This window comes from Ctenocephalides felis, unplaced genomic scaffold, assembly GCF_003426905.1.
Source record: "Ctenocephalides felis isolate EL2017-DRISC unplaced genomic scaffold, ASM342690v1 CF-g0.4_SCAFFOLD_01492, whole genome shotgun sequence".
NCBI classification, from domain to species: Eukaryota; Metazoa; Arthropoda; class Insecta; order Siphonaptera; family Pulicidae; genus Ctenocephalides; species Ctenocephalides felis.
This window is the reverse complement of record NW_020537646.1, coordinates 38,706,019-38,727,291: the sequence shown is the minus strand read 5'-3', so window position 1 is coordinate 38,727,291 and position 21,273 is coordinate 38,706,019. Positions and strand designations below refer to the sequence as shown.

General features: G+C 29.2%; 1 protein-coding gene across 1 annotated transcript; it reads left to right on the top strand.

The window, feature by feature from the left end:
* The first annotated feature begins 1,580 nt into the window (after positions 1-1,580).
* Positions 1,581-20,941, top strand: LOC113371221 (endoplasmic reticulum metallopeptidase 1-like). The gene is made up of 16 exons (XM_026611860.1): positions 1,581-1,663; positions 4,094-4,256; positions 4,514-4,744; positions 7,132-7,377; positions 12,054-12,185; positions 12,287-12,407; positions 14,981-15,135; positions 15,639-15,792; positions 15,864-16,090; positions 17,266-17,446; positions 17,949-18,133; positions 18,462-18,614; positions 18,897-19,102; positions 19,403-19,527; positions 19,603-19,778; positions 20,777-20,941. The coding sequence occupies exons 1-16, from the start codon at positions 1,581-1,583 to the stop codon at positions 20,939-20,941; spliced, it is 2,703 nt and encodes a 900-aa protein (XP_026467645.1).
* The last annotated feature ends 332 nt before the right edge of the window (positions 20,942-21,273 follow it).

The following is a 21,273-nucleotide window of genomic DNA, read 5'->3' as shown; positions in this document are numbered from 1 at the left end:
ATCATGTAATGGTTTTTGTAAGCAATCAAATAAAATGTGAATCGACCCAATAGAAATCATATATCTCATTTCAGGTCCCTTTTGTCTCTTTGAGTATTTATTATAACACGCCTTTAAAATCGCATTTTGATTTCGTGCATTTCGTGTCATTTGTGATATGTACGATTTCTTAGAAAAATACGATAGCAATTACAATGATCCTTCTATAAGTAAAACGCGATTCATCGTAAATAGTGTAATGTTATTATTAATTGTTACTAGACAATTATTGTCTACTATGTCATGGAATGGGCGCCATCGATAATAGTCGCCATGTGGCTTCAAAATTGCAACTTTACAACTTATTATAAATTGAAGTTTATGTAGTATTTAGATACATAAGATTCTTTCTCCTTACATACATTGTAATAATAATATATCAGAAAGGATTCATTCAAACTTTAGACATAAGCATTTTTATACCGCCTACATAATGTCTTTCATTATATAGATGCAATACATAAAAGAAAAATAATTTTAGTCAACAATTTTTCAGATATATTTTCTATTTGCTGCAAACAATATTTCAATATAATACGCATGATGAGAAAAGCGTATGGCATTCGATTTTTAGATGTATTAAAAATGAAACATTAATATTGAACATGCATATTGGGTTTACAAAATCAGAATAAAATCAAAACTATTGAATAGACTTACATAACAAGCTGCTAGAACCTTGAACAAACAATCACTAAACTCACCTAAACACAAACTGAGGTATTGAGCCTGTTGTTGGGCCAAAGTAATCTTTAGATAAGGATAGAAGATTTATAAATTTGAAAAATAAACAAATATTTGCCAAAAGGTGTCACTAGATTTTTAAATAGCAAATATCTCAGATCACTTCACACTAATAAACTACACTTTTCACTTCAAGCTATTACTGAAAATTGTTGATAGTTCTGCAAAAATTTGATACAAACAAAATATTTTTTATTTGTTCAGAGCAGCAAATTTAAATTAGAAATAATTTGTTGGTCTAGACTGATTTGTTATGATATAAGTTTTTTATGAAATTTTATATGCATTTATTTCATTATTAGTATAATATGATGATAAGTAAATGGCAAGCACTATTCAGTAGCCAAAAATTTAGCAATTAATTAATTAACTGTATGATAACATCTTGGATCATCTATAGACATTATAAATCAATATATTATATTATTAACGAAATTTTCATAATGTATTGTATTAAAAATAAAACTGTTGAGAACAAAGATTTCATAGAATACCTTAAAGGAGCTAGATAATAATTACCATTTATTACACAAATGCAATAGATGATACTATGATAATATTTATATTGTGAATGTTAATCTGAATTAACCTGTTGACCTTAAATATAAGAACTAATCAATTTATACTGGTTTTCGCTTTTTACAGTACGAGATACTGCTTTATTTTATATATAATTTATGTTTATGCTGCATTTTGATGTTTTTCATATGATACTGATCACATTGACTTGTTAGATGCAAGCAGTGTGTGATTTATATTAAACCTATAAAATATAAAATAGTTCTAGTTAATTTTAAATGGAGTGGAGAATCGAACATGTTCGGCGTATTCAGTTTTTTATTTCTATAACTGAAGAAAGGCAACTGCCACTCACAAATAGGTATGTAAAGTTTATAGTGCTGATTGTGCGTTCTGGAGGATTTTATAGTAAAAATGAACATTGTTCTGTTCGACCTACTAATATTGATGATGACCAAATCAAAATCATAATGAAAAACATTTCAAATATCTTGTGTTCACACGCTTGCTAGTTGGTTATCTAACAAATTATATGCAAGGAATCAATTTTTGCTATATACATCTTAAATTAAACCGTCGTAGATCATAAAACAAACCCTTGAAGCAAATTGAAAATTTAGCAACCAAAACAGGTCATTTCTGATGTTTACTCTGTCAGCAAATATTAAAAGTAGATAAAGCAAACAAAAAACCTGCCAGAATTATCAAAAATGAAATGTGCATTGACCTCACACATTTTTACCAACTTGAGAAAAACTATTGAAGCTTGGCTGGAAAGTGATATGACATATCCCATATAGGACCAGATTTAGCACCATCTGTTCACCATTTATCTCAAAGTATACAAAATTCTTCGAATGGTAAAACTATCGCAAATGACAACCATCTTCACTCGCCCTTAGTTCATTTTTTTGCTGATAAGAACCACAAATAAGCCCAAAATCATCCTAAAGATAGATGAGTCATTAAACAGAATGCAACATATATAATTGATTAGGAAAAAATTCAGTGTTTTTTTTAATATTTGATGTTCTTGGTATACATCTGCGTACATACAAAAACGAAGCGTTGAAAATCTATATGCTTGTTCATAATTATTATTATTATATTTAGGCTTTTAATTATATATTTTTTTATTTAAATAATTATTAGCAACACAGATACAGTAAAGCAATTGTTTTTATTATTGATTATTTTCTATTTTTGCATCTATCTATTTATTTATTTTACAAGCCGTCAGTATAATGATATTATAATAAGGCTCATATCAATATTTTGCAAATTTAATATAATTTAATTAACTATTATCTATTTACATTCATAAATACATTCATTATTTAATTTATTTACTATAAACTTATTTATATTTAGTTAATTTTAATTATTTTTAAATAAAAATAGTTTGTTTGTTGCAAGTATTTTTTAACTATTTAATAAGTATTTTAATAAACTATACAATACTCTTATAATATAATTATCTTGTTTAACAAATTTTAGGTTATTTTAACAAAAGTGTCTTATATTATAATCATTATTATTATTTTTTCAAACAAATTGCTAAGTATTTTTACAATATAAGTATTTTCTTTTACAAATTTTTAGGTATTTTAATGAAAGAAATATTTTGTTTCAAATTTTTTTAAGAGTTATTAAATTATAAGTTTTTAGTTAACTAATTAATAAGTATTTTAACATTAACAATTATATAAAAATAATAATAATAATAATTTACGGTTTGCCTAATTAATTTACTTTATATTTAATTAAGTAAATATTTCAATATTTTTAAAACCTAATTCCTTTCAAACCTAATCTATTGGTACTACAAATATTGAACTATGCATCAGCTTACTCTCGAAAAATATTGATTTCATTTTAAAACTCAATACAAAATTGATGACAAGTACATGTATTACATAACATATATATGGAACCATTATCCATAACGTTTAAGAGAGTATTCTAGTGTAGAAATTAAAAAAAAAAAAACGATTTTTTTTATTTCATATTTTCAAAGTTTAACTATTTAAGAATATGGATACGCGAAGGTTTTTGAAAATTTGAATTATTTTTGGAGATATAGGCATTTTACTGACTCGGTCTCCATACTGGTTTGGCTTCACGCAAAACTTTAAATGCGTTTTTCTCAGAACATACTTTTTCAGTACTGTTGACACGATTTCTCGAGTTTTAATCGACCGATTCACTTGAAATATTCAGAGAGTCTTGTTTATAGACCTATCTATAGCCCGAACTAGGATTATCCCCAAATTCCAATTTTTACTATTTTTAAAAAATTCGTGCAAATCAAACAAACAGTCGCCAGTTTGTAAAAAAAAATTTTTTTACTCATCGCTAGTTTGGGCTTAAAATTAATAATCTTTTTATTTTTTGCATTTCCGATTGCTAGGAGGGCTGAAATCATGTCAAGACTGAGGTGCCAGTTTTTTGAGACCACCTACTTCATCAGCTGCCAATTTTTACAATATTCAGCTTTTTTATTTTTCAATTTTTGTTTTGTATTTTAATAATATTAATAAACAAATGATAAAAAAATGGATAGTAAAAACATTCATTGCTTTCTTTTACGACACCTTAAAAATGTACTAAAATCCATCGCTCTACACTAGAATACCCCCTTAAATTTACATCCAAAATCATCATATTTATTAATAATCATCGCATAATATGTGACCTGCCTAATCTAGCAGAGTTTGACACTCTCTTGCACACGTGGACTTACCTTTGGACTTAATTTTATATTTTATACAATAAACTATTTTATTTTCAGAATTAAAAGATCTTCAGAATGTGAAAGGCTAAACAAAGGTGACAATGTTCATCAGCTACCAGCTTGGCTTAGTTTGCCGGTTGCTATAATTTTTGCTCTTCTTTTCTATGGAGTTTATGAAGCTTATCTTGCCTTGCCGAAGCCTGTAACGTTAGAAAATGAGGTGAGCTTAAAAGAGATTATAAATATTATGACTTCTCAAATTGAACTTGAAACTTGAACTTTAAAATAAAATAAAAATATATTGAAATATCACAGAATAGAGAAGTACTTATCATTTTTATCTCTTGCACTTCACTTCTAGATAGATAGTTCATTCATGATTTTTTAGACTTGTTTTCCATAATTTTTTATTTTGAGTATTTATTTTGAATGTGTATAAGATATTTCTCTTAATATGGATCAATTATTACGTTTCAGGCGAGCCATCCAGGATCATTCGTTGCAGAGAGGGCAGAAATCTTCTTGAAAGAATTAGTTGCCCTCGGACCTCGTATCGTCGGAGGAAGAACCAATGAAGTTCTTGCTCGAGATTTAATTTATAATGCTCTAAATAAAACCGCATCAGGAGCCAATCCAGCACACAAAATAGAAATAGATATCCAAGTCACTTCAGGACAATACAATTTAGGATACAAGCCATTTGGACTGGTAAGAATCATCATGATAAGTATTTTGTTTATCACTTTTTTTGTGTAATTTTTGTCATATAAGACAAATATATCATATACATCATTTTGTAATATATAGTGATTCAAATCAATTAATTACACATTTGCTTGAAAATTCAATCACGTCACCTTTTTAACGATTCATTACGAGTGTCGCCTATATACGACTTTCATTGCGTTGACTTTTGCTTCAAGATATACCAGTCTGAGTTGAATTATTAAGAATTCTAATTTTTATCATTGTTTAGTTCTTCATAAGTGAAGTTTTTCATTTTTAAATACATTTTTATAAAAAAAGGTCTACTAAAAAAGTTGTCTGTATTGGATGTACGACACATGTTTTCCAATGTAGTATTTACCGCGAACATGAAACTAAAATCAAAATTAGGGATCAAACTACACAAAATGGAGTAAAATAAAAAAATAGAGTAAAATGGAAAACTTGTGATCTATTAAGTTTTTTTGTATAATTCAGCAGTAATTTGCAAACATATTTACTACTCATTGCCCCTGGGATTGCCCAAAATCTGCAAACATGTTGGATTATCTGCAAACATTGAATATTTGAAAATATGTTTGCCAATTACTTCTACAAAAAAAACTTAATAGATCATTTAAGTGAAACCTAATAGTCATTTAAGGTAAAATGGGTCAGAAAATGACAAAAGTTATCGTTTTAAGATCAAACATCATGAAAAATTACTAGGTCGGAGATTTTTTCGTTTTTTATCGTTCTCCATTTTTTGTTGCTTGGCCTCCAAATTTGGCTTCAGATTCGTGTTTAGCGGTAAAAACTATTGAAAATCACATGTCGCACGCCCAATCATTGTCCTAGAATCCTAAAATATTTTGCGTAACAAATACTAGGTCGGCTTGCTAGCTCGTACAGCAGTGTGACAAAAGAGATAGAAATTACATATTTAAAACTGTTTAAGTTTAAAGACATATTTAGATGAAAGTCAGCCGAGAAATTTTATGACGTCAATTTGTTACAATCCAAAATATCTAAGACTGATCTCAATAGCAACTGGAAGGACCTACATGCGTAAAATATTTTGAAGATTATACTCGTACCAATAATTCCAATAAAACGTCTCTGAAGACATAATAACTTCACTCTCACTTTTTACAGGTTTTGGTATGTGCCTTTCCAAAGCACGCATTTTCATTTGAATCTACCACAATACAGTGCCAATTTACAGATAATGAAAATTTCAGTATGAATACAGAAATTTTAAAACGTATACATCCATTCATTAGATTCAAATGAAGTTTACGAAATAAATGATACTTAGATTAGAATAACTGAGTCTTAGACTGTGGTTGAATTGATATGAGTCTAATCGACATCGTGGTTGAACTTAGACTAACTATGAACTGCTCCTTTTTCCTCGGAAACAGTGTTGCCAATGTGGTACCACTATGTTACCAATCCTTTGGTGTCACCAAATATTGGTCTATAATATTGGATGATTCCGAGAGATGGCATAACAATAAATAGCTACACGATACAAGCCTAATTTGGCTGATCAATCACTACATAGTACTCATTGTCAGTAAATTTAATCAATAAGCTAGATTGTCCAAATATACAACAATAACTATATTAATTTTATATGAAAAATTGCCAATAAATTGTCAATTAATTCAAGCTTAATTTCATTTGCAATGCACCTAATAATTTTTCTAATCAATCCAGTGCACAGTAAAGTAATGCTCAGTAAATAAAATCAATATGCTAGATTGTTAAAATATACAATAATAACAATATTAATTTCATATGAAATATTTCGAAAAAAAATTTAATTAATTCAAGCTTAATTTCATTTGCAACGCACCTAATAATTTTGCTAATCAATCACTACATAGTAAAGTAATATGAGTCATCAGTAATGCTCAGTAAATTTAATCAATATGTTAGATTGTTCAAATATACGATAATAACAATTATAATTTTATATGAAAAATTGCCAATAAATTTTCAATTAATTGAAACTTAATTTCATTTGCAACGCACCTAATAACTTTGCTAATCAATTACTACTATTACTATAGTAAAGTATTATGAGTCATTAGTAATGCCCACTAAATTAAATCAATATGCTAAATTGTTGAAATATGACAGCAATATTAATTTAATATGAAAAATTGCCAATAATTTTTGTACTAAATTTTAATACAATAGTAGTATATCATCAAGAGTTATTGGCAAAATATGAAACGAAAATCAACTATACTCTTGGTCAAATTATTTTCACCTAATTTGTACAAAAATAAATCACGAATTTACATTTGAAATACTAGTTTATACATATGTATACGCTTTTATACCTGCATAAAAATCTAATATAATTTTATTTTAACCAGGCCACCGTGTACAGGAAAATGCAGAATGTAATTGCCCGAGTGACACCAGCGCAGGGCAAAGAACCAGATCACGCGTTACTGATCAATTGTCATTTCGACAGCGTGCAGGCCGGGCCTGGTGCGACCGACGATGCCCTTAACTGCGCCGTTATGTTGGAAGCACTGAGGGTTATTACATCGACAGATAAGACTTTTAAGCATGCCTTAGTTTTCTTATTTAACGGCGCTGAAGAAAATGGACTTCAAGTTAGTAGTAAAATTTGTTATTATAAATTATAAATATGAATAAAATCGATAAAATAACCTCTTGAAACGTATAATATTTATGTACGGATATTTACTTAAGGAAGTATCCGTGTGTAGAAATTCAATTTTTTTTTCTTTTTTTCATATTTTAAAAGTATATCTATTTAAGAATACGTGTACGAGAGGATTTTTAAAAATTTCAGTTATTTTCGGAGATACAGCTGTTTGATCATGATAATCCTCTTTTCAAAGTGTCTTTTTCAATACGGTGCCCACGATTTTTCGAGTTCTACTGGACCGCTTTATTTTAATTTTTATTATTTTTAAAAAAATTTAGGAACTCAAATAGTGGTAAGAAATTAATCTTTTTTTCATACAGTCATTATTTTTTCAAAAATGCATTTCTTAATTTCTCGATGTGTATTTGCATCTCGTTTGGGCCGAAAATCGAAAGTGAATTTTTTTACATATCTTCACGTTTTGAAGGTTTCTGAACATTTTGGCTCACCTCAGAAAAAATTGATGTATGTGTGTGTGTTTTGTATGTCCGCATTTTTTCGTTCGCGTTTTCGAGCGCACGGATCAACCGATTTGAATGGTTCAATAAACATTCGATTCCTATTGATAGGGAGATGTACTGATTAGTTTTTGCCAAAGTCAGGTCTAGCCAATACGGAGATACAGAGCAAAGAGTGCCGAAAATAGAAATTGAGATTTTGAGAGAACGGAGTATCCGATTTGTATGATCTAAAAAACATTCAGTTCGTAATGATGGGGAGAAGTGGTGGTTAGTTTTTGGCAAAGGCAGGTCCAACCGTTTCAAAGATGCGGAGCTAAATGTACAAACAATTGCAGTTTTTGAGAGAACTAAGCATTCGATTTGAATGATTCAAAAAACTTTCTGCTTGTGTTGATGGAACAATTGCTTTTGAAAAAAAATATTTTTTTTAAGTATATGTCATAGCGATATCATTCTAGATTAATAATCTTCTTTTTATTTCGGATTACAAGGAGGGTTGCAATCGTGGGCATATGTCAACTTTTTGAGACCTCCCACTTCAGTCTCTGCGAATATATAATTATTAAGTTTTCTTGTTCTAATTTTATTTAGTATGTTGACACAGAAATTATAAAAAAGATTATACTACAAAAATTGATTGCAAATTGAATTTTTTTTAAGATTGTTATTGCAAATTGAATTTTTTTTATGATGATTTAAAAATGACCTAAAATTCATAACTCAACACTACAATAAGTCCTTAAAGCAATTTGTCTAAGCAAAAGTTCTCAGTTTCTGTACAAATTAAATGATGTCGTATATAAGTTTTATAATTCTCGAGAATAATTAACACAATTAGATGATAAATAACGTATTTTATTTATTATCTACGTATGGAATAGTATAGTGTTTCAAAATAGTTTGCAATCTATCTTACCGTAAAATATCATATTAAAAATACGTTAATTTTGTAATGCCAGAGAAAAAATAAGGCACTAGAATAAACTCATTGATAATCTCAAGCTATCGGAACATGAGTGAGGTTTTCACAAGATAATAAAGTAACAAATCCAAAAATGCTTTGAATGCTCTGAATGAAAAACTTTCCTATAAAATTATGTGCATTCAAAACCATTTAGAGAAGAGAATATTAGCAATTATTACAGTAAAATCTCACAAACAATCCAAATTTTACAAAAATATTTATTATTATTAACTTTATAGAAAAACATATAAATTATAATATATATATATGCATATGTGTGTGCGGGTGTGCGTGAGCTGAATCATTTGAGGAATTTTACCCTTTTTGTTTTATTAATAAAATTATAGATTTTGTAACAAATCATTCTATATAAATTGTATTTGAAACTGTTCATTAATATATAAATCATAATATATAAAATACATCGGATTTGCAGCACAAATAGATCAAACGGATAATATTTTGAATATATTGGAATGCGGTGGTCGTAATTAATATCGCTAAAACAGAGCATTGTCTGTGCAATTAGCCACTGTCTTTCCAATTAGCTTAATCGGCTTGATTAACTAATTTCTACAATATTTTCACTAATCACCGTTTTAGAACTGCTTCTTGATTAATCATTCAGTCGCAATGACTGACTCGACTCGACCATCATTCCAATCAGGATCTGAGCTCTGGATATAATTGATACTTCATCAGTTTCGAAATGAATCTGCTTCATGAAGACTTATGTATTTTTTTCAGAATGATCTTCGAAATGTATTCATAATTTGCTACATCCTTACTTCATCATCGTTGTTACCCTGGTTTTGATTTTTTTCTTGGAGTTTTCGGAGGTTATCATTTAAGCTTTGAATATCATTATATAATGTATCCCGTTTAAATAATGTTTTACTTTGGCCAGTTTTGATTTCCGAGGCCGATTCTGACTTCATTACGGCTTCGGCACTGCCAGAAATCATGTCGTATAATAATATATCTGGAGTTCCGCTGTCCAACTCTTCTCTGACTGGTTGGTGCATGTCATGGCCTCTGTATCCTACATAAGGTCTAAGTAACATCACTTTAATGTCTGAATCAGACGATTCTTGTGAGTCTCTTAATTTGCGCTCTTTGACCTTACAATTTTTCTTATGAAGCGGACGATTTTTTATATTTCTTTTAGAATTTTCTGGCCTTTGTTTTTTTATGCTCGACAAATCATTCTCTGCTTCAACACCATTTACGATTAGATTTTCGTTTTCATCATCCAAATTTACTTGCTTACCTTTATTATTTTCATTCGAAATATCTTCTCCAGCTTCAATGTTCTTATTATCTTCTGTATCAATGGTATTGCTTGGATCTTTCAAATTCTCATCTTTAACTTTAGAATTTTGGTGTTGTTTTAAGTGGTGTTTCACACTTCGCTTCGAATTCAAACTATCAACAATATTACGATTTTTTGAAGGGAACTCGGATTCCTCTTCTTCCAAATCTTTTTCTACGGTAGTTTTCGCAGTGTTTGAATAATGCTGAGATTCTTTTGGTTTATCCGTTCTAATAACTGGTGGTTGGTCCAAGAGTTCTTGTTGTTTTAGTAGTAATAACTTTTTTGCTATTTCTTCGTTTTGTGCATCTGCGGAGTTGCTGTTATCACCATTATCTAGTTCGTTTTTAATATCATCAGTATCAGAGTTTTCCTGAAAATTTATTAGTTTTTCTTCCCTGGCAATATTTTGTGAATCCAAACTATCAATTATTTTCTCTTTTGTTCCGATATTTTTCCTCCTGCTATACTCACTAATATCATCTTTCAATGCAGTGTCAGTGTTTCTAGTAGCGGCTATTTTCTTATGATCTTGCAATTTGTTTCCTTTGGCCGTACAACACTGCTTTTGATTTGAAGGATGGTTTACGTGTCGCTTGGAATTTATCATTTTAACTAACCCTTGTTTCTTGTGTGTCGGCTTATCATTAGCATTTTCAATGTTTTCCAGGCCTGTATCTATATTATCCTCAGAATTTTCCTGGTTCGATATAATTTTATTGTCCTCATCACTGGATGTTTTCGAAAGTTCGTCTAGTTTTTCATACGAAATTTCGGAATTTTGTTGTTCATTTAATTCACTTTCTAAATTACTGGAACGATCTTTAATTTTTATATCCTTTTTAGCTTTGTCATCTTCATGCAAAATCGCATTCAGTGGATCATCTACCATGTATAAACTAGAATCTTCATCCTCGAAGCTACCTTTTTTGTCTTTCTGCAATAATGGGTCTTCATCCTGCTGAAACTGATTGTCGCTGAGAATTTGTTCTTCCGTATCAAATGGATCTGATGGCATATTCATCACCACATTTTCGCATTGAGTGTTTGGCCTAAAGCGACCTATAGGCATCCAACAAGTTGCATTGAAAATTTTTAATAGAAGTATAAAAATGACAAATGCCTTCATGATTGTTGTGATTTTTCCAGTTTTTTTAAAATATTATATTCAGATGACTTACATCTGATTATTCTTCAATTTTCTTCTGTGTGTAACTTTTTCAAAACATTTCAATTTTTTTAAAAAAATTTCTTCATGAAACTGGTTTCGAAATATAAAAGGTATAAAATATTATAATTACAAAACAAACGCTTGTCATTAGAGCTGACCAATGAAACAAAATAAAAATCTAAACTGACAAAAAAATACGAAAATAATTGAATGTTACTACAGTTTATTACAAGAATTCCCGGGAATATTAAGATATTCATGTTTGACGTTTTACGTATGAAATTTTGGAAAAATACAACCAATACAAATAAAACAGGCTGTATTTCTTACATTAATTTACGATATCATTAATTTAAAGCCCGTCTAAATCTGTCAACAAATAAATTATTTTATATACAATACAGTATTTTTTTCTGTACAATTTCTCATGATCGGTATTTCTGTGAAGACAATTTTTATGTTTATAATACAAGGATAGTTTTTCTTTCCACAAATTTTCCAAATTCAAATATAATTTTTGTATTCGGTGCCATTGATTGCTGGTTTACGTATGTTTTGAAAAGAAATGTCGAATGATTTATATTTCTAAAGATTAAATTATGACTGATTTTCAAACGGGCATCAACATTTTGATCGAATTTTACTAAATATTTTCACGAGCGATTTTATGGAATTCTAATTTATTTCGCATTATTATCAACATTTTTAGGCCAGTCATGGGTTTATTACGCAACACAAATGGGCAAAGAATATCCGAGCTTTTATTAATTTGGAAGGTGCTGGTTCAGGTGGTAAAGAAATTATGTTTCAAGCAGGACCAGAACATCCTTGGCTCTTAGATGTGAGTGATTTTAGGTCCTAAATACTCAAATTATATACTTAAGTTATATATTTAAATATTCTAATTGATGCAATATATAATATAAAATTATTTTCATTTAGCACTATGCCGATTTTGCACCGCATCCATATGCTCAAGCAATTGCCGAAGAATTATTTCAATCTGGGTTGATTCCATCGGACACAGATTTTAGAATTTTTAGAGATTTCGGTCATATACCGGGTAAGTTATAGACGACATTTGGAATATATTTTTAAATGCTTCTACATTGAATTGCAAATTTATTACAACTAGTGAAAATGTAATTAATTTCATTTTACAATAGAATAGTCTACAACTTCGCATCACCGATTTTATCAACATCAAAATTCGTTCCTCGTTAAAATGAACACTTTTCAATAATATTATTTTAGTTATTACCATTATGACTTTTATTATTGTATTAATAATAATTTTTATATTATAGATAAAGTTACTCCTTATTTATTTTTATTGACACTTAATATTATTATTTATTATTCATTTTTGAATTTCTCGTTTAAATAACATCATACGGACGTCAGTGAATACAGAAAATAATGCTGTAATATTAAGTTCATTTAAATTAAAAGAAATTTTTTGATGTTTGTTAAATCTATAGTTGGCTTCAACGATCACTAAATTCATTTTTATTAAAAAATTTATTATGTGCGGTACAATTAAGGCGCAAATAAGGCGGGTAAAACTAAATTCAAAATTTTAGTAGAAACTTATTAAATCACTTATTTTTTATTATTTTTTATTTCTTTTTCACAAAGTCGACCAGTCTGTATTTTGCTTAGTCAACAAAATAGTTCTATTCAACGGTTTCAAACATAAATTATTATAATTATCAGACATAATATTGCAGGGGTAGGATTTAGGTGGTATGACTTGAGCAACCTCACTCTATTTACTTTTATCTTACTATGTAGTAAAACAGAATACGAGAATTTTATAAAACTACTAGATGACCCGACAGACGATGTCCTGTGCCCATGTCTACAACTTTTTAATATAATATACTAATATTTACCGTTTACCTAAAAATAATAATTATTGTTTTTTAAATTATTCTTCGTTTTTTGCAATTTTTAACTTCCCGAAGGAGAAGTTTATGTTTTCATCAAAAAATCCGATTCGCTAATTTTATGTTTTCTCGACGTTTCAAGCCATTCTGAATCGAATGAGACCAAATTTGGAAAAAGTGTGTGTGTGTGTGTGTGCGTGTGCACCAACAGATTTTTTGCCATAAATCGCCGTTTTCTCAAAAACGGCTGGACCGATTTCAAAAATTTAAAAGCCATTCGATGTATTTTGATGAGGACTATTGTTTGTCAGTTTTGTGCGACGATCGGCCAAGCCGTCTCTTCGTAAATAGCAGAGAAGTGAAAAGTTTTTTGTCCACGTTTTAGCCCGCAATTCTGAATCGATTTTGAAAATTCAAAAATCGTTGGTAGAGATCGGCCGGGCCGTTTTCTTGTAATAAAGTTTTAAACAAAAAAAATTCGACGATTTTTATGATTATTTTTTTGACGGTAGATACCATAGTCTTCCAGATCATACTAAAATATTACGGCCCTACGACAACTGGTTCAGCTTTAAAAATTCGTCAAAGTTTGCAAAAATTGGTATCGTTTTTTTGGCATTTGTCAAAATTAGACCTTTGATCGACGTTTTCTCAAAAACGCCTGAACCGATTTTAGAAATTTAAAAGCCATTTGATGTATTTCGGTGAGGACTATCGTTTGTCAGTTTTGTGTGACGATCTGCCAAGCCGTTTCTTTGCAATTTGAAAAAAAGTGTTAAACTTTTCGTCCACATTTAAGCTCATCCTAAAATTTAAGCCGATTTTCATGGAACTTTTTTTGGCGATATACATCATGGTCTTATAGAACTTACTGTAATATTACGGCCTTACGACAAGTAGTTTAATTTTAAAAATTCTTCAAACTTTGCTAAAATTATTATCGTTTTTTTTAAAGTAGGATTGATGAAGTATATTATTGACACTTTTTTTTGATTAAGTCGATTATTTACAGATATCGGGAAGTTCATGTAACTTGCCTCAAGGCTAAATACCAAACCAACTAGTTTTCATTTAATTCTACAATATTGCACATACATCCCAGTACTTTATAATCACATACATCCTAGAAAATTCCCTTAACAAACTTCAGAAAGATTTATAAAAATCCGAATAATCGTTTAGGAGGAGTATACAGTGAGTTTTTGTAATTTAAAATGCTTTATATAGTGTAGTCTTTTATACTTATTTATCTATGAGTGTAGTGTCTTTATATTTTTAAATATATAAACATCACGATTAACTTTTTTGATACTGCTACAGCAATTCATAATTATATATGCAGTTTATATGAAATAACTTACGTGCATTCGCCAATAGTGAGTTTTTGTAATTTAAAATGAACTTTATATAATAGCAATAAAACTCAAATTGATTCTACGTTTTAGTTGGAAAACGTTTGTATGTGAAAAAGAAGAAAGGGCTGTTTTTAGGGTTTTCCGGGCAATTATTCGATTTTGTCTCGTCGTAAGAACCATCCTTGAACTTCAACGAACATTTTAGAAAAAGAATTGGCCAAATTGATCCAGGCGTTGTTGAGTTATGAGCTTAACAACACATTTTGCGATTCATTTTTATATTATAGATATACTTATTGTATAACTAAATAAAAATACTTATGTTAAAGAATATATTATATTCTTTTACATAAGTATTTTTATTAAGATTATTGATTTTTTTTATTTCTTAGGTGTCGATTTTGCACATGCCAGCAACGGTTATGTTTACCACACCAAATATGACAGTATAGATCTTATAAAACTGGGAACTTACCAGCATACAGGAGACAACTTAGTCGCAATGTTGAATGACTTAGGAAATGCTGAAGAAATTAAGGATACTGCGGTATACCATGTTAAATTAAATATTTCGTTCATGTGCTTCATTATGCTTTTCCTCAATAGTTATCGCCTGAAACAAAATTTGATAAAATTAACACAATATGATATTAAAATATGAATCATAAAGAAATTGATGAGCATTTAACATTGCTTTATTACTTCATTAGTAGATTATAATATGATTTTTTTTTTCTAAAATGAAGAAAGGGCATGGGCTCCTTGTCATACAATAACGGCTCCACCCTGGTAAATGCTACTTTAAAGGTCTTCTCGAGAACATCCAATATATTAATTTTTCATAATTTGGCAGAAGTAATAAATTGGAAATAATCGAAAGTCTTTTTTTTTTTGTAAATCATATAAATACCATGTTGCAGTTGGTTTTATGGCCAGGCACCCATACACCCTCTTTCAAATCGATTGCACTATATCTTTCTAAACTACTTTTTACTCACTCAGAAATTAAAAGAAATCAATTTTCTATTTATTTTACCAAAATATTTGCAGGCTCATGCTGAGGGAGAAATGGTATTTTATGACGTTCTCGGATTATTCATGGTTACTTATACTGAAATAACAGGAACAATACTGAACGTTTTCGTTGCAGCCTGTACACTCATAACAATCGCGTTATCATTAAACTCTATGGCTAATGATGAAGGTATAAATTTTATAATTAAACATCTTTTTTATAACTACGTTGTTTTTTATTAATAATATATTAAATTTTAGGATTGTGTATAGGTTCTATGAGCAAAGAATTCGGCATTTCAATTTTGACTCAGGTGGGAGGTTGGCTTGCTGCCCTAGTCACGAGTGCTTCGATAGCCTGCATTTTAGACATGTGCGGAAGACCATTATCTTGGTACTCTAGGCCTTGGTTCATTACAGGAATTTACGTTTTGCCTACTTTTATTGTCTTGGCATTCGCCTCGATGGCCCTACTACGTTTTAAGAAGGTAGGAATTTATTTATTATTTTATAAAATAAATAATTTTTTGAAATTTTGTCAAAAAACTTTCATACTTTCATTCATATTATTTATTAATTTATTATGCAGCAAAGTATAATTTAATTGTAAATTTGGCAGAGATATGGCAGCAATATTATTAGAAAAAATCTATTTTTGTTAACACCATCTCTCCCTGGAGATGAAAAGGGAATTTTCTGTGATAATCCAAACAAATTGCTCCGTAGTATTGTTTAACAGCAAATATTTTTAATTTTCGGTATGTCCAATTAAGCTGATTTTATATGCAAATTTGTAATTAATGAAAAATGACGTTAATAGCACAACGAAAGAAAGCTATTGTAAGGTGGCCGGGACAGTCCCGGATTTCCACCTTGTGTTCCGGGTTTTTCTAAAAGCAATATTTGTCCCGGATTGTTCCGGGTTTTCGAAAAGTATAGGTTTAAATTGAATTTTCGCTCTTATTTGATAATAAAATCACAATTACCTATCTAATATCTGGGAAAGTTATGTACAACTGTTATGCTTATATAAGAGGGGGGTTATAATAGCCTCTCACATTCATAAATTTGAACTTTTATTTCCAATTTTACGAAAATTAACAAAAATTATGAAAATGATATATATTTTTAAATAATTATGAAAAAAAATTAACATAATTTTTATATAAGTTTGAAAGCTGTAAAAGCATATAGATCCAAAAATATAAGATAAAATATAACAAATAATCGAATAATAAAGTAACAAAGTTCAGTTTCGACGGAATTTGTTTTTATCTAATTGTTTGATTCTGGCCAATTATCGTACGGTACTGCTCCAACTTCCTTTATTTAGTTTTAACACAACTATTGTTATTGAGAAAAACAAATCTGCTTTGCTATCAGGCGTCACATATTAATAGATGAAAAATTTGTGACCAATAAAATTAATTATCTTACATGTATATTCAAAATGACGATGGGACAAACCCATATTCTTGAAACGTCTGTAACTTTAATATCACTAAATAAATGATATCACGAAAGTATAGGGTCATTATATTTTCAAATATATAAACATCATGATTAACTTTTTTAATACTGCTACAGCAATTCATAATTATATATGCAGTTATATGAAAAAACTTACGTGCATTCGCGAATATGTATTGTTTTCTTTTTTCAGAGAAGACTGACATTTGGGCATTTTGTGCAGTTGCAGATGCATTGTTTGTGTGTAATGCTGCTTTTCATATTATTAGCATTAACGGCTGCTTCTGTACGATCAGCCTATTTACTTTTGGTCGTCGTTTTGTTCTACGAACTATCAGCAGCTTTTAATTTACTCACTGGCTTCCAGAACAAAGGTAAAATACTATGCCCCTTCAATAATATTTTCTGAAATTAGAATAGAAGTTGGAAGTATTTACTTTATTCAAATATCTAAATATATAATTTCATTTGTCATTATTTTTATGTACTTTTTGCTTCTAATTATCTTTACTTCCAATATTTTTATGAACCGTGGTTCATATTTGCAATATCCTTCAGCAGAGGATATTGCAATATCCTTCAGAAACGTTTTGTTTTTATATTTTAATATTTGATCGACATTATTAAATACTTTCAGAAATTCAACAAAGATTGTTTAGTTATCTTATAATAAATATAATATACTTAAATAACTAAATTTAAATTTATATAATCTCAATACTATAGAACTTTACTGTTACTATTACACATACGTACTAATTTTTCTTCTTATTTAAACGTTTAAAGTAACTTCAATGAAATATATGAGTATTTACAAAAAGAAGAAATGATTCAGAAATTTTATTCATTGGTAAACTGTTTCTTTTTCTATTTTAGGACAAAAATGGTTATTTGCACATCTAATTTTCCAGTTACCTGCACTCACCTTTGTTATGTACCTTGCATTAACGGGTTTGGGAGTTCTGGTCCCCATAACTGGTCGCAGCGGTCCGGAACATAATCCTGATCTTCTGATTGGAATTCTTTCCACGTTTTTGAGCCTGGTCATGGGTGGTTTTATTGTGAGTAGAAATGAAAGTATTACACTTATTTAAAAGTGTGATGAACACTAATATAATATAACTCAATACGAAAAAATCTGAAGCTATATTAAATAATAATAAATCTTTTAATAAAAATGACTGTTAAGGAAAAATTATTAATCATTAATAAATAAAATTCGATTTATATTGAACGAGATTATTCTATAAAATGTTCGATTATAATTTGAGTAAAGTCTCATTTCAACTTTTGCACCATACAACTTTTAATTGCAGCGTTATGTTTTATTAGCTAATAATATGCAATAAGAAAAAAAATTTAAATAATAAATGTAAAATATTTTTACAGGTGCCCTTAATTTGTTTATTGCGAAGATCAGTGCTAACGATATTTGTTGGGCTGGCAATAGTTGGAGCATTCTTCATTATGATTGCTACACCTTTAGGTTTTCCATATGATAATTCACCTGACATGCCAACGCCGCAAAGATATTGGGTTTTTGTAAGATATTTTTATTTAAATAATTCATAATGTGTTTTTCTTTAACATTTATAGAAGTATATAAAATTTACTTCAATATAGCATGCATTGTAGAATATATTAATTCATTTTAATTATTTAATTTGTGTAATATATAATCACAATGAAATTGTCATTAGAATTTTCTTTCTGTTATTAATTAGCTTATATTTTAATAAATTACCTTCAATAAGTTTGATTCAATCACTAAAATCCACTTTTAAAGTATCACTCAATCTCAATTCCAAATGTTTTTTCTACCAGCATTCTACAAGAAAACTCCATAACGAAGACGGTACTTTGAGAGCAAATGAATCTGGAGTGTTTATGTTGCCCATGGACAGAAATAGTCCTGGTTTTATTAAATCGGAAGTTCCCTGGATGAAAGACGCCATTCCAGTCGGAGAGTGGTGCAAAAACGAACTATTTTGTGGACTGCCTTTTTACACATCTAGAATGCATAAACAAAGGTTAGAAAAATAATGTTTCATAAGGTTCTATTGTATCGTTACAATTAGCATTAAAATAATAAAGAAATAAGATATTTTAATAAAGAGCTCTAACCTACTTATTTAACTTTAATCATCAGTGCCTTTCATTATAAAGGGCTGAATACCTCAACCATCTTTTTACAAAATTGATTCTATGAGTTTTATCCCAACTTAGTTTTTTAATAATGATATAAAATTAGTTATATTTAAGAATATTATAACACTTTAATTTATTTGTTTTATTAATGTGATAAATATTCATGTAATTCATTTTTACAGCAATTATAGCCATTGGGTTCCTATGGAAAGTCCATTAATTGAAACAAACGATATTGCAAAGTTAGTTCTCATAAACAAGACGGCTATTAATGATGGAAGGACACGTTATCATTTTTCAATAGAAGGTACTTTTTTAGTCTTCTACGTTTGATCCTAACGTGTATAATATATTTGATAATAAATTATTTTTTTAAAATCAGGACCATCACATATGGGTGTCTTCATATCTCCATACGACAATGTCAATGTAGTTGCTTGGGACGTGACTGAAGAGAACCCAAATTCAGGCCCGATGTGGGGTAACCGACCCACGTATTTTATTTATTATAGTTATGGAACCCAAAAGACTGATCTGTCTTTCACTATTGACATTGAGGTAAACTATAAAAGAAATATGTATTGTTTATTTAAAACTAGCAAACCCGACGAACTCCGTTTCGCCACCACATGGTTTCGTGAGAAAGATGAAGAAATTTTTCGTTTGTTTTATATTTGAAAAGAAAAAATTTGATTTTATTATACAACAGTAATGAATTTATTTCGATTACAAAAATCAAGTGTTTTTTAGTTGAACTTCTCTAAGTAAATGAAAGTGAATCTGCAAATTATCCGTTTCATTGAAGTGCTCTTTGATAAACCACAATTTTTGTTTTTTGGTCTGACCTTAACACAAACAAAGCGGATGGTTTTCCAACTCATGAACAGGCAACTTATAACTGCCCATGTGAAAAACAATGATTTTCTAAATAATCTATTTGAAATTTATTCCGCAAACACTAAGCGATCGGCCTTGCGACTTGTTATTGCGAACGCAAGGCGAACTGGAAGTTGCAATCGTTTGAAGTCAAAGGAAAACCAGTCGAAAACATTGGTATGTCACAAAATTGCCAGCAATTTTTGATTGAATGGTGAAATTCAGTGCGTATACATCATTACTCTTTGCGGCAATAATTGCTCGTTGACTTAACCAAGCATAATTCTGATAATTCTCACTAATGTCATTACTCGAATTTTTAATTACGGTGCGTGAAGTTCCAGCAATTTGCATTAGGGCACGATGCCATGCACCACTAATTTTCTTAGCTATAAACCTTGCGGAGCCCGAGACCTTTCCAACGAATGCAAAATTGTCGAAATCGGTTCGGGCGTTTTGGAGTTATTTCGTCAGGAAGGAAAACCCGACTTATTTTTATATATATAGAAGATAATTGATTTTCTAATTTAATTAAATGAGTTAATTGTTGCTTGATCAGATACATCTAAAATCTGTATTTATTATATATATATATATATATATATATATATATATATATATGCATACCTGTACTTATAATGGATAAATTACACCAATATAAATTTCAATAATTTCCACAGCATCCAGTCCAAATGTCCGGTGCCAAGATAGACATTGCATTGACAAGTCACCTAATGCACTTAGATGTTCACAAGTCTAGAGAATTCAGCGATTATCTTAAATCTTTCCCCACATGGACACATGTATCTTCATGGATCTCTACTATCGAATCATTTAAATATTAAGTTTTATATGTTGCACATGCAAGGCATTCACAATAAATTGTTATTTTATATGTATATGTAGGTAAAACTGTAAGAAGTTGAATATTAAAAATAAGATATTGAATGAATTTGTTATTAATTTGTTTTTGACTGAATTACATCATTTTAACACTTTGCAGATGTGTCGAAGAAAACAAAATCAAACAATATTTACATATAATGGAAATAAGAATATATATATATATATATATATATATATATACAAACATAAATCGAAGACTTTCAAAAACTTATCACTAAATAAATACTTAATTATGTAAAATATTGCTGTGCTCAACAGTTCAGTGATATAA

Bases quoted from the DNA above. Each gene is read 5' to 3' on its own strand.
- LOC113371221 (XM_026611860.1), top strand. From the start codon at position 1,581: ATGGAGTGGAGAATCGAACATGTTCGGCGTATTCAGTTTTTTATTTCT. The intron at 4,745-7,131 runs GTAAGAATCATC...TATTTTAACCAG, and splicing joins GATACAAGCCATTTGGACTG to GCCACCGTGTACAGGAAAAT. The intron at 19,528-19,602 runs GTACTTTTTTAG...TTTTAAAATCAG, and splicing joins TTATCATTTTTCAATAGAAG to GACCATCACATATGGGTGTC.